General features: G+C 34.8%; 1 protein-coding gene across 1 annotated transcript; it reads right to left on the reverse strand.

Annotated features, from left to right (window-relative positions):
* Window positions 1–5,307: 5,307 nt before the first annotated feature.
* LOC105233812 (proteasome-associated protein ECM29 homolog) lies at window positions 5,308–18,267 on the reverse strand. Its single transcript, XM_049452998.1, has 21 exons — window positions 18,111–18,267; window positions 17,878–18,008; window positions 17,575–17,807; window positions 17,212–17,458; window positions 16,737–17,140; window positions 15,434–15,907; window positions 15,093–15,366; window positions 14,861–15,038; window positions 13,394–13,587; window positions 13,171–13,336; window positions 12,925–13,083; window positions 12,479–12,849; window positions 11,617–11,731; window positions 11,369–11,552; window positions 10,786–11,294; window positions 10,289–10,404; window positions 7,326–7,670; window positions 7,100–7,216; window positions 6,881–7,021; window positions 5,738–6,803; window positions 5,308–5,667 (listed from the first exon to the last, which is right to left on the reverse strand). The coding sequence occupies exons 1-21, from the start codon at window positions 18,136–18,138 to the stop codon at window positions 5,450–5,452; spliced, it is 5,670 nt and encodes a 1,889-aa protein (XP_049308955.1). The 5' UTR covers window positions 18,139–18,267; the 3' UTR covers window positions 5,308–5,449.
* Window positions 18,268–18,765: the final 498 nt, after the last annotated feature.

Below are 18,765 nucleotides of genomic sequence, written 5' to 3' on the forward strand. Positions count from 1 at the left end.
AACAAAAAAATTTCCCAAAAATTACCTAAAAGGAATTTATATTTTTTTAGCAAAAAACTACAAGAACTTCACTTAAATTACCTACATACAGCTATGGACAAAGATTTAGCGCACTTTCTTAATGTGAAATATGATACTTAATAATGTTATATTAAAAGAAAGTAGAATCGTTATAATGTAAAAAAACTATTTATTACTTCACTAAAAACTAAAATAGTTCAAAATTTCTTAGTTTTCTATAATAAAAATACAACGTTTTGTTCAGTTTACATCATTAAGTCAAACTTGGCTTGGACAAGTATTTAGCGCACTTTAAAAGATCAGTACGGAAAAATAAATATTATTTACACGTGGCGTGAAATTTCTCTGATATTATATGTAACTTGGTTAATACTTAGTGGAATAACCGTTATTCGTTATCACCGCTTCACATCTGCGTGGCAAGCTCTCTATTAACCTTTGGCATCTGTCCAAAGGAATAGAGTTCCACGCTTCCTGTACTCCTGCCCAAAGCTCGTCGCAATTTTTAAATTTTCTTTGCCCAACTTTTTCTTTGACATCATTCCACAAGTTCTCGATCGGGTTTAGATCAGGACTTTGCGCTGGCCAATCGAGAAATGGAATTTTTTCTTGCGCAAGCCAGTTTTTTACCACATTTGCTGTATGTTTGGGATCGTTGTCGTGCATAAAGATCCAGTTTACAGGCATAATATCATAGGAATGTGACTCCATTGTATTCCTCAGTATATTAAGGTATGCAAATTTATCCATATTCCCTTCAATCTTTACTAGGGGTCCAACTCCACGCCATGAAAACGATCCCCATACTTTTAAATTTCCTCCCCCATGCTTTACGGTCTTTTTGGTGTACCTTGGATTGACTTCTTGGTTTTTTTCACGATGTACAAATGTTTTCCCATCAGGACCAATCCGGTTTATCTTAGTTTCGTCCGTAAAAAGTATCCTTTTCCAAAAATTTAAATCTTTGGATCTATGGCTATGAGCGAATGACAAACGCGCTTTAATATTTTTTTTCGACAATAGCGGTTTTTTTCTGCTCACACGTCCATTCAAATTATTTTCATTTAAACGTCTTCGTACTAGTCTACTTGACACATTTAAGTCCAATTCGGCATTGACTTCGGCCATAATCGCGCGTGAGGATTTGAAAGGATCAGCTTTACACTTTCTAAGAATTATTTTATCCTCGCGGGGGGTTGTTTTGCGAGGTGGAGCCTTACGAACTTTGTTTTGTTTCAACAAATTTGGATCACTCTTAACATTTTTGATGGCAGTGTACACCATTTTTCTTGAACATTTTACTATTTGAGCAATTTTTACTTGATTTGTACCGTTTTTGTAAAGGTCCCAAATAATTTTTCTTTTTTCAATCGAACAGTATTTCCCTCTAGCCATTTTATTAAAATTTGTAATATTACTAAAACTATTGAATACAAATTCACAACTGAGATTAATTCTTTGTTGGACCAAACACGACTAATGACCGAAAACTATAAGTGCGCTAAATCATTGTCCAACGAATTTATGAGGAAATGTAACAAAAACAAATTAACGGTATCTGAGGGGAAATGATAACGGTTATTTTCCACGCATTTAAAGAGGCGACAGAAGCAGTATTGATCTACTAATAACAAATTCATGAAAATATCGCTCTCTTAAAAGTAACGGTAATATTTCTAATTATGAATGCAAGTGCGCTAAATCTCTGTCCATAGAATTAGAATTGTTAAATGAGGTAATGCACCGCGACCTAGGGTCTATTGTGCCCTCTCCTATATCACATGACCTCACAGAGCCCAAGCAGCCTGAATAGTTCCAGGAGTTTGCTGGGCTCAAGCGAGGTTATGTGATCCCTGCTGATATACACTGAATCCAGGGCCTTAAGCCTTTTCCCACAGATTGCTGTGCAATCCTGGATAAGGTGTGCTGGTGTCTCCTGTTCCAGGTCGCAGAACCGGCAGTTGGCACCGGAGACCATGCCCATGTTGGACAGGTGCTTCTTGAGTTTACAGTGGCCGGTGTATATTGCGACGAGGAGACGGAATTTCTCACGAGGTAGGTTAATTAATGCTTTAAACCTGGAGAGGTTATACCCTCCCATGAGCAGCTTAGCGTGGCGCATACCTGCTGCCTGCCGCCAGTGCCGCTCTCTATCCTCTCTTTCCTCCGTGCGGAGCAGCTCCTTAAGAGTGTGGGGTCCTACCGCTATATATGGCTCTGGTCCCAACATCTTGGATGCTGCTGCCGTGCGGGCCAGCTCGTCGGCCTTCTCATTACCTTCTACTCCCTTGTGCCCTGGTACCCAGATTAGATGTACCCGATTGCACAGGGACAGGCGGTTTAGCCTTTCTATACATTCCTCGACTAAAAGCGATGTGGTCTCGTATGATAGAATCGCTTTTAGTGCCGCTTGACTATCACTGAGAATAGCTATGCGCTGGTTGCGATAGTTGCGGCTGAGGTTGACTTCCGCGCACTGACTGATGGCAAAAACTTCAGCCTGGAAGATACTTGGGAAGCTGCCCATAGGTATGGACAGCTTAGTACGCGGTCCCGCAATACCTGCCCCAATACCTTCCGGTGTTTTTGAGCCATCAGTGTACCACTGAATGGTACTGTCTTCCAGTAGCTTCTCCAGAGTGGAATCATTCCACTCCATCTTGCTGCCTAGAGTTACTTTAAATTTCTTTATGAGATTAATTTTCTTTGTTGTGCCATCTCGTGGGAGGAGGGCCAGCGGTGTGCTTTCCGCTAGGGCGTCCATCTGTTTAGAGGACATGATCTTCCCTCTTCCATAGCCTTCTGCTGACATTAGCAGCATGGTGTGCTTTGCTGCTAGCTTGATTACCTGATGAAGCGGTGTGAGCTCTAGTAAGACTTCCAGTGCCACCGTGGGGCATGTGCGCATTGCCCCCGAAGCACAGACACATGCAAGTCTTTGCAGCTTTGACAGTCTTCCTATCACCGAGGACTGCGCCGCTTTGGTGGCCCATACAACCGCTCCATAGGTGACGATAGGTCTTACTATCATGGTATACAGCCATCTAATGATGCTTGGCTTGCATCCCCATGATCTGCCGGCGAGGCGTCTACAAATCATAAGTGCTCTTGTTGCCTTGGATAGCGTTAGGTCCAAGTGCCTGCTCCATCTTAGCTGTGAGTCTAAGGTGAGGCCAAGGAATTTGACCTCTTTAGACATTTCCACCTCTGTGCCTCCGATTGTAAGGGATCTCAGGCCCGGAAGAGATCTCCGCTTTGTGAATGGGATCACGGTGGTCTTTGCTGGGTTGATGTTTAGCCCTACCGTGGTGCACCATCCTTTCGCCAAGTTTAGGCCCCTTTGAACAATGTCACAGAGAGTGTTCACAAATCTGCCTCTCGCCACTATGACGATGTCGTCCGCATACCCTTGGCAGCGGATTCCATTGCTTGTGAGTAGCTCGAGTAGCTCGTCTACTATCAGGCTCCATAGCAGAGGGGATAGTACTCCGCCCTGTGGGCATCCCCTCGTGGTGCCAAGACGAATCTTACTTTCTCCCACTGTTGTTTCTGCTACCCTAGTGCGCAGAAGGGCTTCAATCCATCTGCGTATCGGGAGGGTTACATTCCTTCTCTCGAGTGCCTTGATCCCGCTTGTGTGAGATGCATTATCAAAGGCACCCTCAATGTCTAGGAAGGCGCAAAGCGCTACCTCGCCATTGACTAGTGAATCCTGCAGTTCAGACGTGAGTTGGTACAGAGCAGTATTTGTGGATCTTCCCGCTCTGTACGCGTGTTGTCTATCATGCAGGGGTGCGACCTTCAGCACCTTCGATCTTATGTGGTTATCAATAACCTTTTCCATCCCCTTCAGAAAGAAGGAGGTCAGACTTATGGGCCGGAATGATTTGGCTACCGAATAGTCTCTTCTTCCTATCTTGGGGATGAAAATTACTCTAGCAATTCTCCATGGCTCGGGGATATACGACATCGCCAGACTGTCTCTCATCAGCCCTAGCAGGTGCGGTAGGAGAATGTCCATACCTTGCTGCAGAAGGGCCGGGAAGACGCCGTCCACTCCCGGTGACTTGTAGCTCGAGAAGGAGGCCAGTGCCCATCTGACTGAGTCTGCAGTGAACAGACTCCTTGCAGTCAGCCAGTCTGAGCGATCTGGCCTACGCGTGACCGAAGCTGGGGTTGGGTCAACTTGAACTGTCTCTTCCTTCCTTCTCTCATTTAACAATTCTTCTCTGTCCATAGCTGTATATATAAAAATTTCATCCAACAGAAAAATTCCCCCAAAAATTTTCTAAAAGTTATTTATGTTTTTTGTTTTTTAAAAAAAACCACATGAACATCACTTAACTTAAATATATGAAAATTTCCTTCAACAGAAAAATTCCACAAAAATTACCCAAAAGTTATTTATGTTTTTTTCAGCAAGAAACTGCAAAGCTGTACTTAATTTACCTATATAAAAAAATTTCCTTCAACAGAAATATATCCCAAAAATTACTTAAAACGTATTTATGTTTTTTCAGCAAAGAAATACAAAAACTTCACTTAAATTACGTGTATATGAAAATTACTTTCAACAGAAAAATATCCCAAAAACTACCTAAAGGATATTTAAGTTTTTCTACAAAAAACTATAATAACTTCACCTTAATTACCTATATATGAAAATTTTCTTCAACAGAAAAATTCCCCAAAAATTACCTAAAAGGTATTTATGTTTTTTCAGCAAATAAATACAAGAACTGCAATTAATTTACGTATATATGAAAATTACTTTCAACAGAAAAATATCCCAAAAACTACCTAAAGGATATTTAAGTTTTTCTACAAAAAACTATAATAACTTCACCTTAATTACCTATATATGAAAATTTTCTTCAACAGAAAAATATCCCAAAAATTGCATAAAGGATATTTATGTTTTTTAGCAAAAAACTACAAAAACTTCACCTAAATTACCTATATATGAAAATTTTCTTCAACAGAAAAACGTCCCAAATATTACCTGAAAGGTATTTATGTTTTTTCAGCAAAAAAGTACAAGAACATCACTTTATGTAACAATGGTTTCCAAAATAAAATCTACAACAACAAAAAACTTGCTTTAAAGACGGCTGATTGTAATAGCTGCGGTTCGATACTAAAAACCACATGGCTTACGTCATACCTTGAATTGAGGGTTAACGGTAACTTAATCTGTCTAAAATGGCAACAACAAATTCAGCTAAAATATCCCCAACAACAACAGCAACATTCAGCTAAAATATCTCCAAAAACTATAAGCACCTCTTCCTTTTTTATTGATATAATTAGTTTTATTAACTCAAATCACGTCTGTATTTTATATATTCATATGCATTTCTGTTTGTGACGTCAACGACCACTTTTAGCAGCGTCAAACAATATTTAAAGCGAGCGCCTGCAAGGATTATCAATCGTCCTTAAAAGTGAACTTGCTGAATTTCTCCTCAATATCGTTGACACGACAACGCACTTCGGGTGTTGGATCCTTTTGGAAGTTCGCTAAATTCTCCTCGAAAGCGCTTTTTACCAGCGTCAGATTTTTTAGGTCTTTGGCATCGGTTAAGCGTTTAATGAGCACTAATACAATGTTGAGCGATTCCTTCTTGAGGCCAGTGTGTGGCAGAGCTGCACAAAATAAAGAAAATATAATTTTGAACTTTTCATTCTACTCTCTCTCTCTCTTTCGCTCACCCACCTGATGCATAAATCACCGCCGACAGCACTTGATTGCAGATTTTCTCCACAATCATATCGCGCGCCTCACAATTGTCCACCTTCACCTTCTTCTCCTGATTGCCGGCCAGCGCCGGCGGTGCACTATCGCTGGCGAACACACACAAACGCTCCACAAACTTGCAAAGCGCGCCCAACAAGCTCACCTGCACGGGACGCGTGCTGCTGCGCAAGCACAACAAGCAACGCTCGACAAATTGCAGCTGATATTTGTATTGCGTTTCGACGCCAAGCTTCGGCCATGACTTGCCCAAAGTCTCGCAAACGGTCTCCTTCAATTTATTGAAAATGGTGGCGCGTTTATTGCGCTCATCGGCGGTTAACGTTTTCTCGCCCACCACATCGCTTTCCTCTTTACGCAATTCCTTCTCCTCCAACAAATACCAGATCATATTGTAGACTTCCTCAAAACGATCCACCTCGAGCTCTTCCAGTATATCGCCTAATGCCTGCAGCGCCAAGGTGCGATATTGCGGCTCCTCCTTGCGGCATTCACGCATTGCGGCGTCCACGATGCGTGCCGTAATCTCATGATGACGATCGAGTCCCTTACACAATGCGGCCAAGGCTTGCAGCAAACGCTCTTTACCTTTGAATGTGCGTCCTTGCAGTTCGCCGAGCAGCAAATTGATTAAGCGCAGACGTTGCTCGGCCTCTATGGTGCCGCTGAGACGCATAGCGATCGTGTGTATAGCATTGCCGGCTTGTGTCTTACGCAGCCAGCTGGCCTCATCGAGGGATTTCTCCAATTTCGGTATGATCACATGCAAATTCATGCGTATGCCGGCATCACCGGGACTAATCTCGTTCCACAACTCCTTCCAAAGCTCAATATTTGATTTGTTCTCATCATTTGGTTCCTCGTGTTTGGCGAAGAATGCCAGCGGCAATACATCGTCGAGATAGTCTTTCAGTAAATCGTTGTGACGCTTATTAATCGCTTGTATAGCGAGTGGCACCGAACGATTTGCCGAATTCTCCATGTAGAGTTCATCGAGTTTAACGAAGAGATTCTTAATTGACTTTTCCTAAGTAGCGGTATAATTAATAATACAATTAGTTTAAAAAATAAAAATTTTAAATATTTTTTTGCAGTGTAAATCACCTTAGCTATGCCCACCAAGTGGCCCACGGCGTTCGCGTAGTATTTGCGCACGGTGGCATTGTGATCTTTCAGGCCCACAAAGCAGGCAGCGAGATATTTGCCGACAAGCGGCGACATGTCTTTGCCAACACGTATGCTGATCTGCATTTTTTCGTATAAAAAATATGAATGATTACAAATAATTTAAAAAAATAAAAACAATAAGAAATTTCAACACACCAAGCAGACGAAATGCGCGCAAGCAATCTTCGTGCCTAAAATAATATTCGTTTTGATCAACTCTAAAATGGCGGGCGTCATCTCCTCAAGCACTTTGTAATCTATAAAACGCATGCACTGCAGCCAGTGAGAGACAGAGAGAAAGAGAGATAGAGTGAAAGGGAGAGATTAAAAACATTATCGCTCTATGTTACATTTCTTATAACACACAAAAACTCAAGGTCACCTTCGATATCGATTCCATGGTATGATGCGATTTGGCTGCCTCAGCGCGCACTGTGTCCACAGCTTCTTGCGCCTCATTATCTGCACCCAAGCGTGTTGATAAATACGACAGCTTAGAGTTCTCCACCTCACCGGTGGCCTTCAGCAGACATGGTATCAACATGGGCAAATGTGGCGCAATTAGTGAACCCGAAGAGTCGATCATTTCCGAAATTGTACGAATACTGATTTTACGTATATCGGCGACAGTGTGTGTAACGCCAGTCTGTAGTAGTAGTGGTAAAATGGAAGAGGCGACTGCCAGACCGGATTTGCCGTGATCCGATGAAGCGGCTGAGACGCAGAGCTAAAGTAAGAAATAAAACAATGCATATTAAAACTTAAAATAAATGTGTAAAAAATTTACAAAAATAATAATTGTCAAAAGAAAATTATTAAAAAAAATAAAAAAAAATAAAATAAAATAAAAAAATAAAATAAAAAAATAAAAAAAATAAAATAAAAAAAATAAAATAAAATAAAATAAAAAAAATAAAATAAAATAAAGTAAAAAAATTATTAAAAAATTAAATAAAATTAAAAAAAAACAAAAACTGCACAAAAATGTGAAGCAAAATATTAAAAAACATAAATAATAAAAAATTATAAATAATTAGCAAATATAAAAATATAAAAATTTTTTTTTTTAAAAACTAATAGAAATCCAAAAAATGCAACTAAAAAAGCAAAAAAAAATTCAAAAAACGTTTAAAAAACGAAAAATCCATTTAAAAAATGTCAATTTAAAAACAACGAAAAGTTTCAATAAATTAAAAAACAAAAATTATCAAATAACAGTAAAAAAAAATAATAATTAAAAAATGAGTATTTAAGAAAATAAATAAAAAAATATTAAAAACGAATTTAATAAATATAGGCAATTAAAAAATAAAAAAAATTATAAGGAAATAAAAATTATAACAAAAATGTATAGTAAGAACTGAAAAAAATATAATTAACAGAAATCCAAAAAAATGTATAAAAGCAAAGAAAAAATACAAAAGCCACAAAAAATACCAAAATACAAAAAAAAATAAAATTTGAACAAAAACAATTTACGAAAAAAATAAATAAAAATCTAAAAAAATTTTAAACAAGTTTTAATAAAAATATTTTAAATAAAAAAAATTTTTTAAAAGAATAAGTAAAAAATATTAAAAACAAAATTTGAAAAAAATTTGGTTTAAAAATATTTCAAAAAAAAAAAAATTATTTAAAAGATTAAGTAAAAAATTATTTTAAAAAAATTTTAAAAATTAAATAGTTAAAAAATATTTCAAATTAAAAAAAAAAATATTTAAAAGAATAAGTAAAAAATTATTAAATACAAAATTTATAACATATGTACATATGTATTTAATTAAAAACACATTTCAAAAAATTTAAAAAGGAAAATATGTAATTAAAATATTAGTAAAAAAAATAATTAAGGAAATTAAAATTATGACAAAAAATATTTAAAAATATTAAAAAAAAAAATATTTAAATAAATTCAAAAAAAAAATATAATTAACAAATATCCAAAAAAAATTAAAAAAGCATAGAAAAAATAGAAAAAACATTTAAAAGTAAATACCAAAAATACATATGTTTTACAAATGTAAATTAAAAAATTAAATTAAAAATTAAAATAAATTTCAAAATTTTTAATCAACTAAAGTTAAAAAATATTTCAAATTAAAAAAAAAAATATTTCAAATTAAAAAAATATTTAAAAAATAAATAAAAAAAGTAATAAAAACACAATTAAACAAAATATATGTAAATAAAAACATTTAAAAAAAAATTTGAAAATATGTAATTAAAAAATATATAAAAAATAATAAGAAAATTAAAAATATGAGAAAAAAAAATAAATCGAATAAAAATAAAATAAAAATAAAATACAAAAACATTTTAAAAGCCAAATTGGAAAAAATAAAAATTAATTTAAAAAATTTTCATCAAATAAAAGTTAAAAAATTATTTCAAACTAAAAAAAGTAACAAAACATATTAAAAACAAATTTTTTTTAAATATGTAATTGAAAAAGTTTAAAAAAAAATGTTAATGTTAATTAATTGTTAATGTATATGTTAATTAAAAAACAATTATGTTATTAAAAAATTAAAAAGAAATAAAAAGTTAACAAAAAAATTAAGTAAAATAAACGTTAAAAAAATTCAAATTAAAAAATGTGATGAAAAAATATATGTAAATAAAAAAAACGTTATAAAACACCAAACTAAACAAAATAAAACAAGCAAAAAACTTAAAAAAATACAAACAAAAAACACTTTAAAAAGTAAATTAAAAAATGTAAAATAAAATAAAAATAAATGAAAGAATTGTCAAAAAATTAATAAAAAAACAATTTCAAGTTCAAAAAGTTTCAAATTAAAATATATAAATAAAGTTAAAAACAACAAAAAAATTCTAAAAAGCAAAAAAAAAACCTTTTTTAATTGTGAAAAGCAAATTTTTTTTTTAATATAAAGAAATTGTACAAAGCAAATTAAAAAATATGAAGTACAAAAATTTTTAAGATTAAATAAAAATATGCAAAAAGCATTTTAAAAAATTAAATTAAGGAAATTGTTATACAAAAAATGAAAACTAAATTAAAAAAATTAGTCTAATAAAACTTAAAAATAAATTAAATTAATAAAAAAAAAAAGAATTATTTAAAAAAAAAGGTAAAAATTAAAGGAAAAATATTAAAAGAAAGAATTAAAAAATTATTCTTTTATTAAAAAAAAATTTCAAAAAATTAAAAACTATAAATTTACAGAAATTTAAATTAATAAAAACAAATTTAAAGGAAAAATGTAGAAAATAGAAAAATATTAAAAAAAAGAAATAAAAATTTATTTTTAATTAAAAACCAATATTTCAAAAAATTAAAAATATATAAAAAATTTAAATTATAAAAAACTTGTAACACACCTTGCTCAGAAACATCACAGATCCTTGTGCTGCTAAGCGCGTGCCCTCGTGTATGTCGTCCATGACGCGAAACAGTTGCGCCCACAGCTCTTGCAGTTCTGGCTCGGGTATTTCATCTTAAAAGTCCAAAGCGAAATTATCAAAAAAAAAATTAAAGATAAGGAAAAGCGAGGTTGGAGCGGAACGAAAGTATATATGTATATATATTTCTTTTATATACAGAGAACTCTAACGAGAAGTCTGCACAAATTGATGTGGTAAACGAGTCATAATATTCCATATAACGGTACTATACGAAAAAATTAAACAGTTTTTGCAACTCTTTTTACCTAACTGTACTTATATGCTTTTATTCGGTATAACGGTGTCATGCGATGGAATAAAAACGCTTTGCCGCTTTAACACTTTTGAAAATAGAATCATTAAATGCGAGCTGGACATGTCTACTGTCGAATTTTCGTTCGTTTATAATCGTCATTTCGAGTTTTGTAACTTACCAACTTCCATAGGTGTGCTGGCGACGCTTTTATTCGCCTCATTTTCAGCCTTACTCTGCCGTATGGCATCCAGTTTCTTTTCATCACTGCGCAAGCGCAAACCATTCGGGCGTTTGAGCAAATCACGCACTGCCAAACAGCAAGCGATGCGCACACGCCACTCGGTGAACGTCAAATTGTCCAATATTTCTCGCAAAATTTCCCAATAATACTTTTCCACCGACTCTTTCGGATCGCTTACGACCGAATCCCAAATGGAAATCATTGAGTTTTGTATTTTCGGCGTTGGATCGTATTTGTAGCGATACAGACGCGGTATGATCTTGCCAAGATAGGGTTGCATTTTGGCTTTCGAGTCAGCGCTTATCGATTTCAAACCGAAAGCAGCGCCCAATTTACTGGTCCAAGCGGCATTATGATTGGCCAATTGCATGAATTGATAGACCATTTCGGGTTGATTGAGATCGGAAGCGAGTGAGCACAGTTCCTTGTAGGTGGTTATGTTGCCACTGTGTGTTAATAATAATAATAATAATATTTTTATTTGCTCATTACAGCATTCTTTCGCTAAACATATACTTACCCAGTAGGCGTTTTGCCCAGCATGCCTTCGGCGAAGAGCTCAGTTTCCTCACTAACTTTATTTACTTGTCGTTTACCGCCGATCAATTGGTCCAAAAGCGAATTGGCCAAATCATTTTGACTGTTGGAATCCGAAAGTGAATAGACAAGTCCCAAGCCACGCGAGGCCACATCCTGCACGAACTCTACAACAGAAGAAATTAAAATAGTATTTAGCAAGTTGTTTTTTTCGATGTTTTGACAACTTACCGCTGTCATCGGAGAGCAGTTCGGTGAATGCAAACTGCAAGATTTCCTTATTCTTGAGCACAGCTGGTCGGTGGCTGCAATTTTTGATCAAAGCCAGTAGCCAAACTGATGAGGCCTGCGTAAAAATGAAAAAAAAATTTATTTTTTCACCACACGTGGTGAATTAGATTTTTTACAGCTTTTTTACTACAAGTAGTGATTTATATTTCTTTTATAGTTTTTTCCACGAGTGATGAGTGAAACTTTCACCACGAATGGCGAATTACATTTTGTATAGTTTTTCACCACTGGTCATGGGTTAGCCATTTATGCCATTTTACCAGAGCTTAAAAAAGACAATTTTTGTAACTGTCTTTCAGCGCCCAGTTCCTTTAATACAAAAATATTCGGCAAGATCGTCAAACAATTTGTTCGAAAATGCAGTGTCAATTTAAAATGTACATATGTATGTAGTTTCTCAATACGATGTGTAAGTTAGATTTTCTTTTCATCACAAACTAATTTTTTTTAAAGCTTTTCACCACGCATGTGGAATTAGAATTTTTATTTTTATCCCTCGTGGCGAGTTAGCTTTTATTTATAGTTTTTTCGCCAAGTGTGGTGAATTAGATTTTTTATTTTTTCCCCCGCGGGATGAGTTAGATTTTATTTATTTATAGTTTTTTCTCGGTTTTTTAATTTTTTCACCACGCGTGGTGAGTTATACTTTTTCACCATGAGTGGTGAATTAGACTTTTTTACAGTTTTTTCACAATAAGTAGTGAGTTAGCCATTTATTTCGATTGAAACTATCTTACCGCTTATCCTAAACACAATAACATCCGAAAACCATATAACTAACTAAACAAACCATCTAACTCACCTGTCTCGAATGCACATTTGGCTCTGGCACCAAACGCACCAGCGACATCATAAATTTCTCAAACATTTCATCATTACAATACGGATTACTCTTATGTTTGTTAGCAAAATCATCGCTAGCGTTTATATCATAACCGTTCAGTGTGGCCACCATAGCTTCCGAAATGGCAATATTCAAAGCAACATCCTTTTGTGTCTTTATAATTGCCAAAAACTTATCCAAATTGCGTTGTGTAAAGAATTCACCATCACCAATGGCCAAATAGCCGAGACAACGCGCAGCATCCTCACGTACGCGTGCGCGCACCGAAACATTGCGCAACAACGTGTAAATGTCATGATAAATCAGCAGCTTCGTTGAGGCTTTCGCGGCTGTTAAACGGAAAACAGGGAAAGTTATATTAAAAAAAGTAAGACTTGAAGCTAAGTGTGAGTATCGTAACCTACTCTCGTATTCAATATTATCGTCATCGTCGTTTGTGTCTGCAGCGACGGGCACTAGTATTTCCACTTCGACATTTGGTATGATGGCCATTTTGCCGATCATCGAAATACATTTGACGGCAGCGGCAACTAGCAGCCACTGTGATTCGTGCATCATTTTAACTGTAAAAGTTTTATGGTGTTAAATGTTTATTTAAAAAATTCGCTCACAACATTTAATATAAATTTTCATATTTGTTTTTTTTTTACCTATAACTTTCACTGTATTAACGAAAACATCCCATTCATGCAGTTGTTTGGCTGATGTGCCTTTTAGCAATGCGATTTTACGACTGAAGGCGTGACCCAAAACCAGCATCCAACCATGCTTATTCTCTAGCGACTTTTGTGGCAGCTCTCTGAGGCATTCGCTGATCTAAACGCAACATAATTAATGAGAAATATTAATAAAAATATTTATCGCTTTATTTACTTGTGCATCAAACTCCTTGTCCTTGCAGCCATGAGCCAAGAGTATGCCATAGACCTGAGCCACATGCGCACGCATCGTCTCCGAGACATCCTTCAAAGAATTTGACAGTGGTGTAAGCAGATGCATGTGTGATTGGGTCAGCAGCTCGGGCGCAACATTTAGTAAATCGTAAAGGCAGAGCAAGTTCACCTCGGCTATGGAAATATATTTCAATGAATTAAAGTTTTGCGAAAAGGTAAATTCAATTTAAGTGATTTTTCCGTAATTTTGTTCAATTTTTCAACAAGGAAACGTGGCATATATTCATAAATAATCAGTGTGACGAAGTAAGTCCTTTTTGACGTGTTCGTCTGTCTTTATATACGCGAATTAGTCCCTCAGTTTATGGGATATTGATCTGAATTTTTGCACATGTCTTTTTCTCCTTAAGAAGTTACTAATTTTTCGGGATCAGCAAAATCGCAAAACTATAACATATAGCTGTCATACAAATAGACCCATGAAAATCTAGTTCTTGTATAAAAAGACTTTTTTATGTGACAAGATATCCTCACGAAATTTGGCATGAATTATAGTTGCAAACAATGCTATAATCTCCGAAGAAATTGTTCAGATCGGACCACTATGGCATATAGCTGCCATACAAATAGACCCATGAAAATCTAGTTCTTGTATAAACTTTTTTATGTTTTGCATTTTGGGCTCTATTTTTCTTTGTGTACTGTACTCAACTCAACTGTACTTGTTGTTGTTGTAACGGGAACCTAATCCCAGTTAGGATGGAAAAGATGAGATAAGTTGACGTCGAGGTCATCTAACGTTAGGCCCAAGAAACTTGCTGTTTCGACGGGTTCGGACCAAAGAAAGAAAGGTGTCAGATGAATAGGGTTAGAAGGGCATGAGAAGAGGTGTCATGCGGAGACTCAGGACACGCACAACATATATTTGATTTGTCTAGATCCTGGATCCTGGATTGCGGATAAGAGGGAGTTTAATCTGCTGCTGATCGACGTAGTTAAGAAATGACCAATCAGGTGCCTGGAGGCATGAGTTCTACGAAAGCAGGAACTGCTGGGAGAAGAGTTCATTATGCTTCTTAACTAAAAGCATATTGGTGCGGCGTAGTTAAGGACCGGCCGCCCGATTGTCAACAACGTTTCTTTGTTCTTTCTCTATGTGCTGACTGCTAGCGACCTGAGGTGCGGGAACGGCTCTGTACTTTGGCGATAATGGCGGTCGTGTGAGGAATAAAGGGGCACATGCTAAAGAAGGTTACAACTAAAATTTTAGGGTTATTGACAGACGGAATCTTAACGCTATCGACTGCAATATTAAGGTTAAGTCTGCACTCCTGTGTCCAGTTTGTGAATATGGTCGCTGAGGATTTAGTCTGATACAGTTACAAATTCCGTGCAGCGAGGAAGCGAGAAAGGTCGGACAGATAGCCGTTTACTCCACGCTACTCACTTCGTTTGGCCTCCACATAACGTTTCACGAACAGCACATATTGATGCAGTTCATTTTGTTCGCTCTCTTCATAGTTTTCGGCTATATAAGACTTCAATTTGGCTGCCGCCTTCTCATCGCCAGGTGCGGCACGTGCGCCAGACGAGTACCAGAGACAGATGCGCAAGTAATCCAATATCTATAAGCAAAACAATTATTACTCTTGATACACAAAATTTCGGCTTTTATTTACCTCCTCGTAGACAGTTTGACTGAATGCCAATTTGACATTACTAATTGTTTCGCAACCATAATTCTTCAACAAACGTCTTTCAGCCATTTGACTAACGTGTTGCATGATGCTTTTAAAGCTGGGCAACACAATCGGACGGCGTTCAGTTGATAATTGATTGAAATCGTCTTTTGGTTGCTCCACATATTCCACGGAGTAGATTAGGTTGTAGTCTACGTGATCCTTCTTTGAAACGCCATACAAGTAAGTGGTGACGGTGTCGTGCAAGTGATTACTGGACATAAAATATATAAAAATAATAAAAATATAAACAAATTTTGGAATAAAAGTGTGCAGCATACCGCTCGCCTGCAATTAGCAGCAATAAGAGACGCGCTGGCGCATAATATTCGGGATAGCAAGTGGTGAGAAATACGCTTGTGGCATTCTGCACGATCTGCTGTTTCGATTCGACATTATCCGACAGCATGGCCAATAACAAATGTTGTTGTCCACTTAATTGTACATTCTCCTCGAGATTTTCCGCCTGTTCGGCAGACTTTTGTGACTTCCAAGCAAATGCCGGTGCCATGGCGACCAAAGCATCACGTATGGACGATTGTAGATCAGCTGATGCATTGGCTAAATGATTGAAAAATGCGAGTACTACCTTCAAATCTTGATTTATGACCTCCGGACAGGTACGCGCTAATTGTGCGAGCGCGGAGAGCCCAGCATTTTGTACATCGTGTGCTTCGTTCGATTCGCGTCCACTTACTTTGATGAGACCGGTAAGCAGCACCTTTGCCACTTTGGAGACTATGGCAATTGGGCCACTGAAAAAATTCAATAAAATGTTATGAACATTAATAAAGAAAAAAATTTATAAAATTAAAAAAAAAATTAATTAAAAAAAACAATAATTAAAAAAATTAATTTAAAAAAAATTAATTTAAAAAAAATTAATTAAAAAATTAATAAAAAAAAAATTAATTGAAAAAAATTAATTAAAAAAAAACAATTAAAAAATTAATTTAAAAAAAAAACAATTAAAAAAATTAATTAAAAAAAAAACAATTAAAAAAATTAATATAAAAAAAAAACAATTAAAAAAATTAATTAAAAAAAAACAATTAAAAAAATTAATTAAAAAAAGCAATTAAAAAAATTAATTAAAAAAAACAATTAAAAAAATTAATTTAAAAAAAATTAGTTTAAAAAAAATTAATTTAAAAAAAATTAATTTAAAAAAAATTAATTCGAACTTTTTTTTTAATTTTAATTAAATGTAATAAAATATCAAAAAATTATTAAAAATAAAAAATTATTAAAAAAATTAATTTAAAAAAAATTAAAAAGAAATTAATAAAAAAATCAATAAAAGATATGATAAAAAATATGATTAAAAATTTGTATTTAATAAAGATAAAAAAATATTATTTAATAAAAAAAACTTTGTTTAATAAAAATTTTTTTAAATTTTAATTGATAAAAAAAATTTATATATGAAAAATTTAATATAAAAAAAAATAAAAAGAAAAAAATTTAAAAATTATAAAAAAAAAATAATAAAAATAATTTTAAATATAATGGAAAAGATATAGAAACAAAAACTATTACGAAATAAAAAAAAATATTACAAAATATCTCGATTTGGATACTAACTCCTTGATAAGATTCTCAGCGAATTGCAGCGCCAACACTTTGCACTTCTGATTTGTATTCTCGCCAAAGAGACCCTCGAATATGACTTGTATGCCTTTGGGCGTATTTATGCCCTTACCACGGCATTTAATCAAGTATTGTAGTAGTTTTTGACGCACACGTGCACAGCAAGGCGATGTCTTGCGTTCAGCATCCTGACTGTTGTTGCCACAGAAGAGCGTATAGAGTGGCGCGGTCATTTGTGGATCGGCAAAATCAATTGCTGTGCACACTTTGCTCAACTCCGCTATGGCAGGTGTGGCAACGCTGAAACGTGTATCTGAGGAAGCTAAAACCAAAAGGATAAACGATTCGACGTCCTTAAAGAGGCCAGCGCAAATCAGGCGGACAATGCCTTTCTTAATCTAAAGAGAAAGAAAAAAAGAAAATAATATTAATAAATGCATGTTATTTTGTACATTGGCCTGTGTCAAACCTTCTCCAGCTCTTCAGCCTTCCAGTTACTAACGGCAGCACGTTTAAACGAATAAAAACTCATGCCAGGTGGTAGCACATCTTGTTCTTGTGTAACGCCATAGGGTAGCAGTAAGACGTCTTGCAGCAATTGTAGAAAATTTTTACGAACTGTGGGCTTGTCGTCCAACTTCAAGACTTCGTTCACACGTGCTGGATCATCTGGTAGCTTTATGTCGCCCAAAATTGGCAACACGAGCATAAAGAGTCTAAGAGAATGGAAATACATTTAATGAAAAATGTAAGAAAATTAAAAAATCACCATTACTGGCAAAATAACATCCAGTGGACATATCAAATCAGTTTAAATACAACAAATACTTACTTATCACGATAATTCTCCAGCTTTTCCTCGCAGACTAGCACTTTAGGCACCAGTGCGCTCTGTTGCTCTATGCTGAGGCGTGGAAAACCCATTGTTATGAAAATTATAGCAAAATTGAGCAAAAATGGTGAATTGCCCGCATTAGAGTATTGATCTAAAAGCGCTTCAACAGGTATTTGCACCAAGGGGCGTGAGGTGACTCTGCGCTTAATATGCGTCAGCACTTCAACGACCTATGGAAAATAAGTATATATGTATGTGTTATTGTGTTTTTTAAGTAAATTTTGTAATCATGTTCAAGACCTTTGTGCGCACCGCATCATGCGGTGAGGAGATCTTCAATATGACCGGCGTCAAAAAGCGTCCCACAATAGCCTCCAACTTTTCATCACTGTCGGCACAACCCAAACGCAGCAGCACACGCTCCAATAATTCTTTAAAACAATAATTAAATGTATAAATATTTATTGTAGTTGTGTTTAATATTTGATATTGATTTTATATAATTTTAAATTAATTAAAAGGCAATTTCTTACCAATTTCTTCAGCTGGTGTTGATGACATTTTTTTTGTTTTCTGCTTTGTGTTAAATATTCGCTGTCAAATAATTTTCAGTTTGATTTTTTTGTTGTGTTTAAAATGAACATATGTGCGAACGGCTGTTTCTTATTGGAACATTTGCAAATGCTGCTTTTTGCTGCAAGCGCATTCACAATAGTGTTTATTTAAAATAAATATTTTAGAAAATTAATATAGCAATTGAAAAGAAAAAAATACTTTGTTAAAAACGAAATTATAACAACTACATATATAATAAAAATAGTACCTAATAAATAGAAATAATAATTTCATATGTAATTTTTGCACTAATTTAGGCATAACTTCCATTTACCACAGAATAACGAATTTGCTAATAAGGATAACTATTTTACTTATTACTTGTCAATAATTGTAAATTGTTTAATCATAGGTGCATCATTAAATTTTTTAAGCTCTTGGTGAATGCTTCTTAAATCAATAATCATCAGCTGGGGCATCAGCTGAGTAATTACACCTTTTATACTTGAATAAATTATGCATATTTCAACAGAAGGGTAGGTTTTATATATCACATGTATAAATTTATCTATAAATCATTATAATAAAAGTTCATTTTACGACCAGCTGTAATTAAACCTGTCTGCCACATTA

This window comes from Bactrocera dorsalis, chromosome 3 (assembly GCF_023373825.1).
Source record: "Bactrocera dorsalis isolate Fly_Bdor chromosome 3, ASM2337382v1, whole genome shotgun sequence".
Lineage (NCBI taxonomy): Eukaryota > Metazoa > Arthropoda > Insecta > Diptera > Tephritidae > Bactrocera > Bactrocera dorsalis.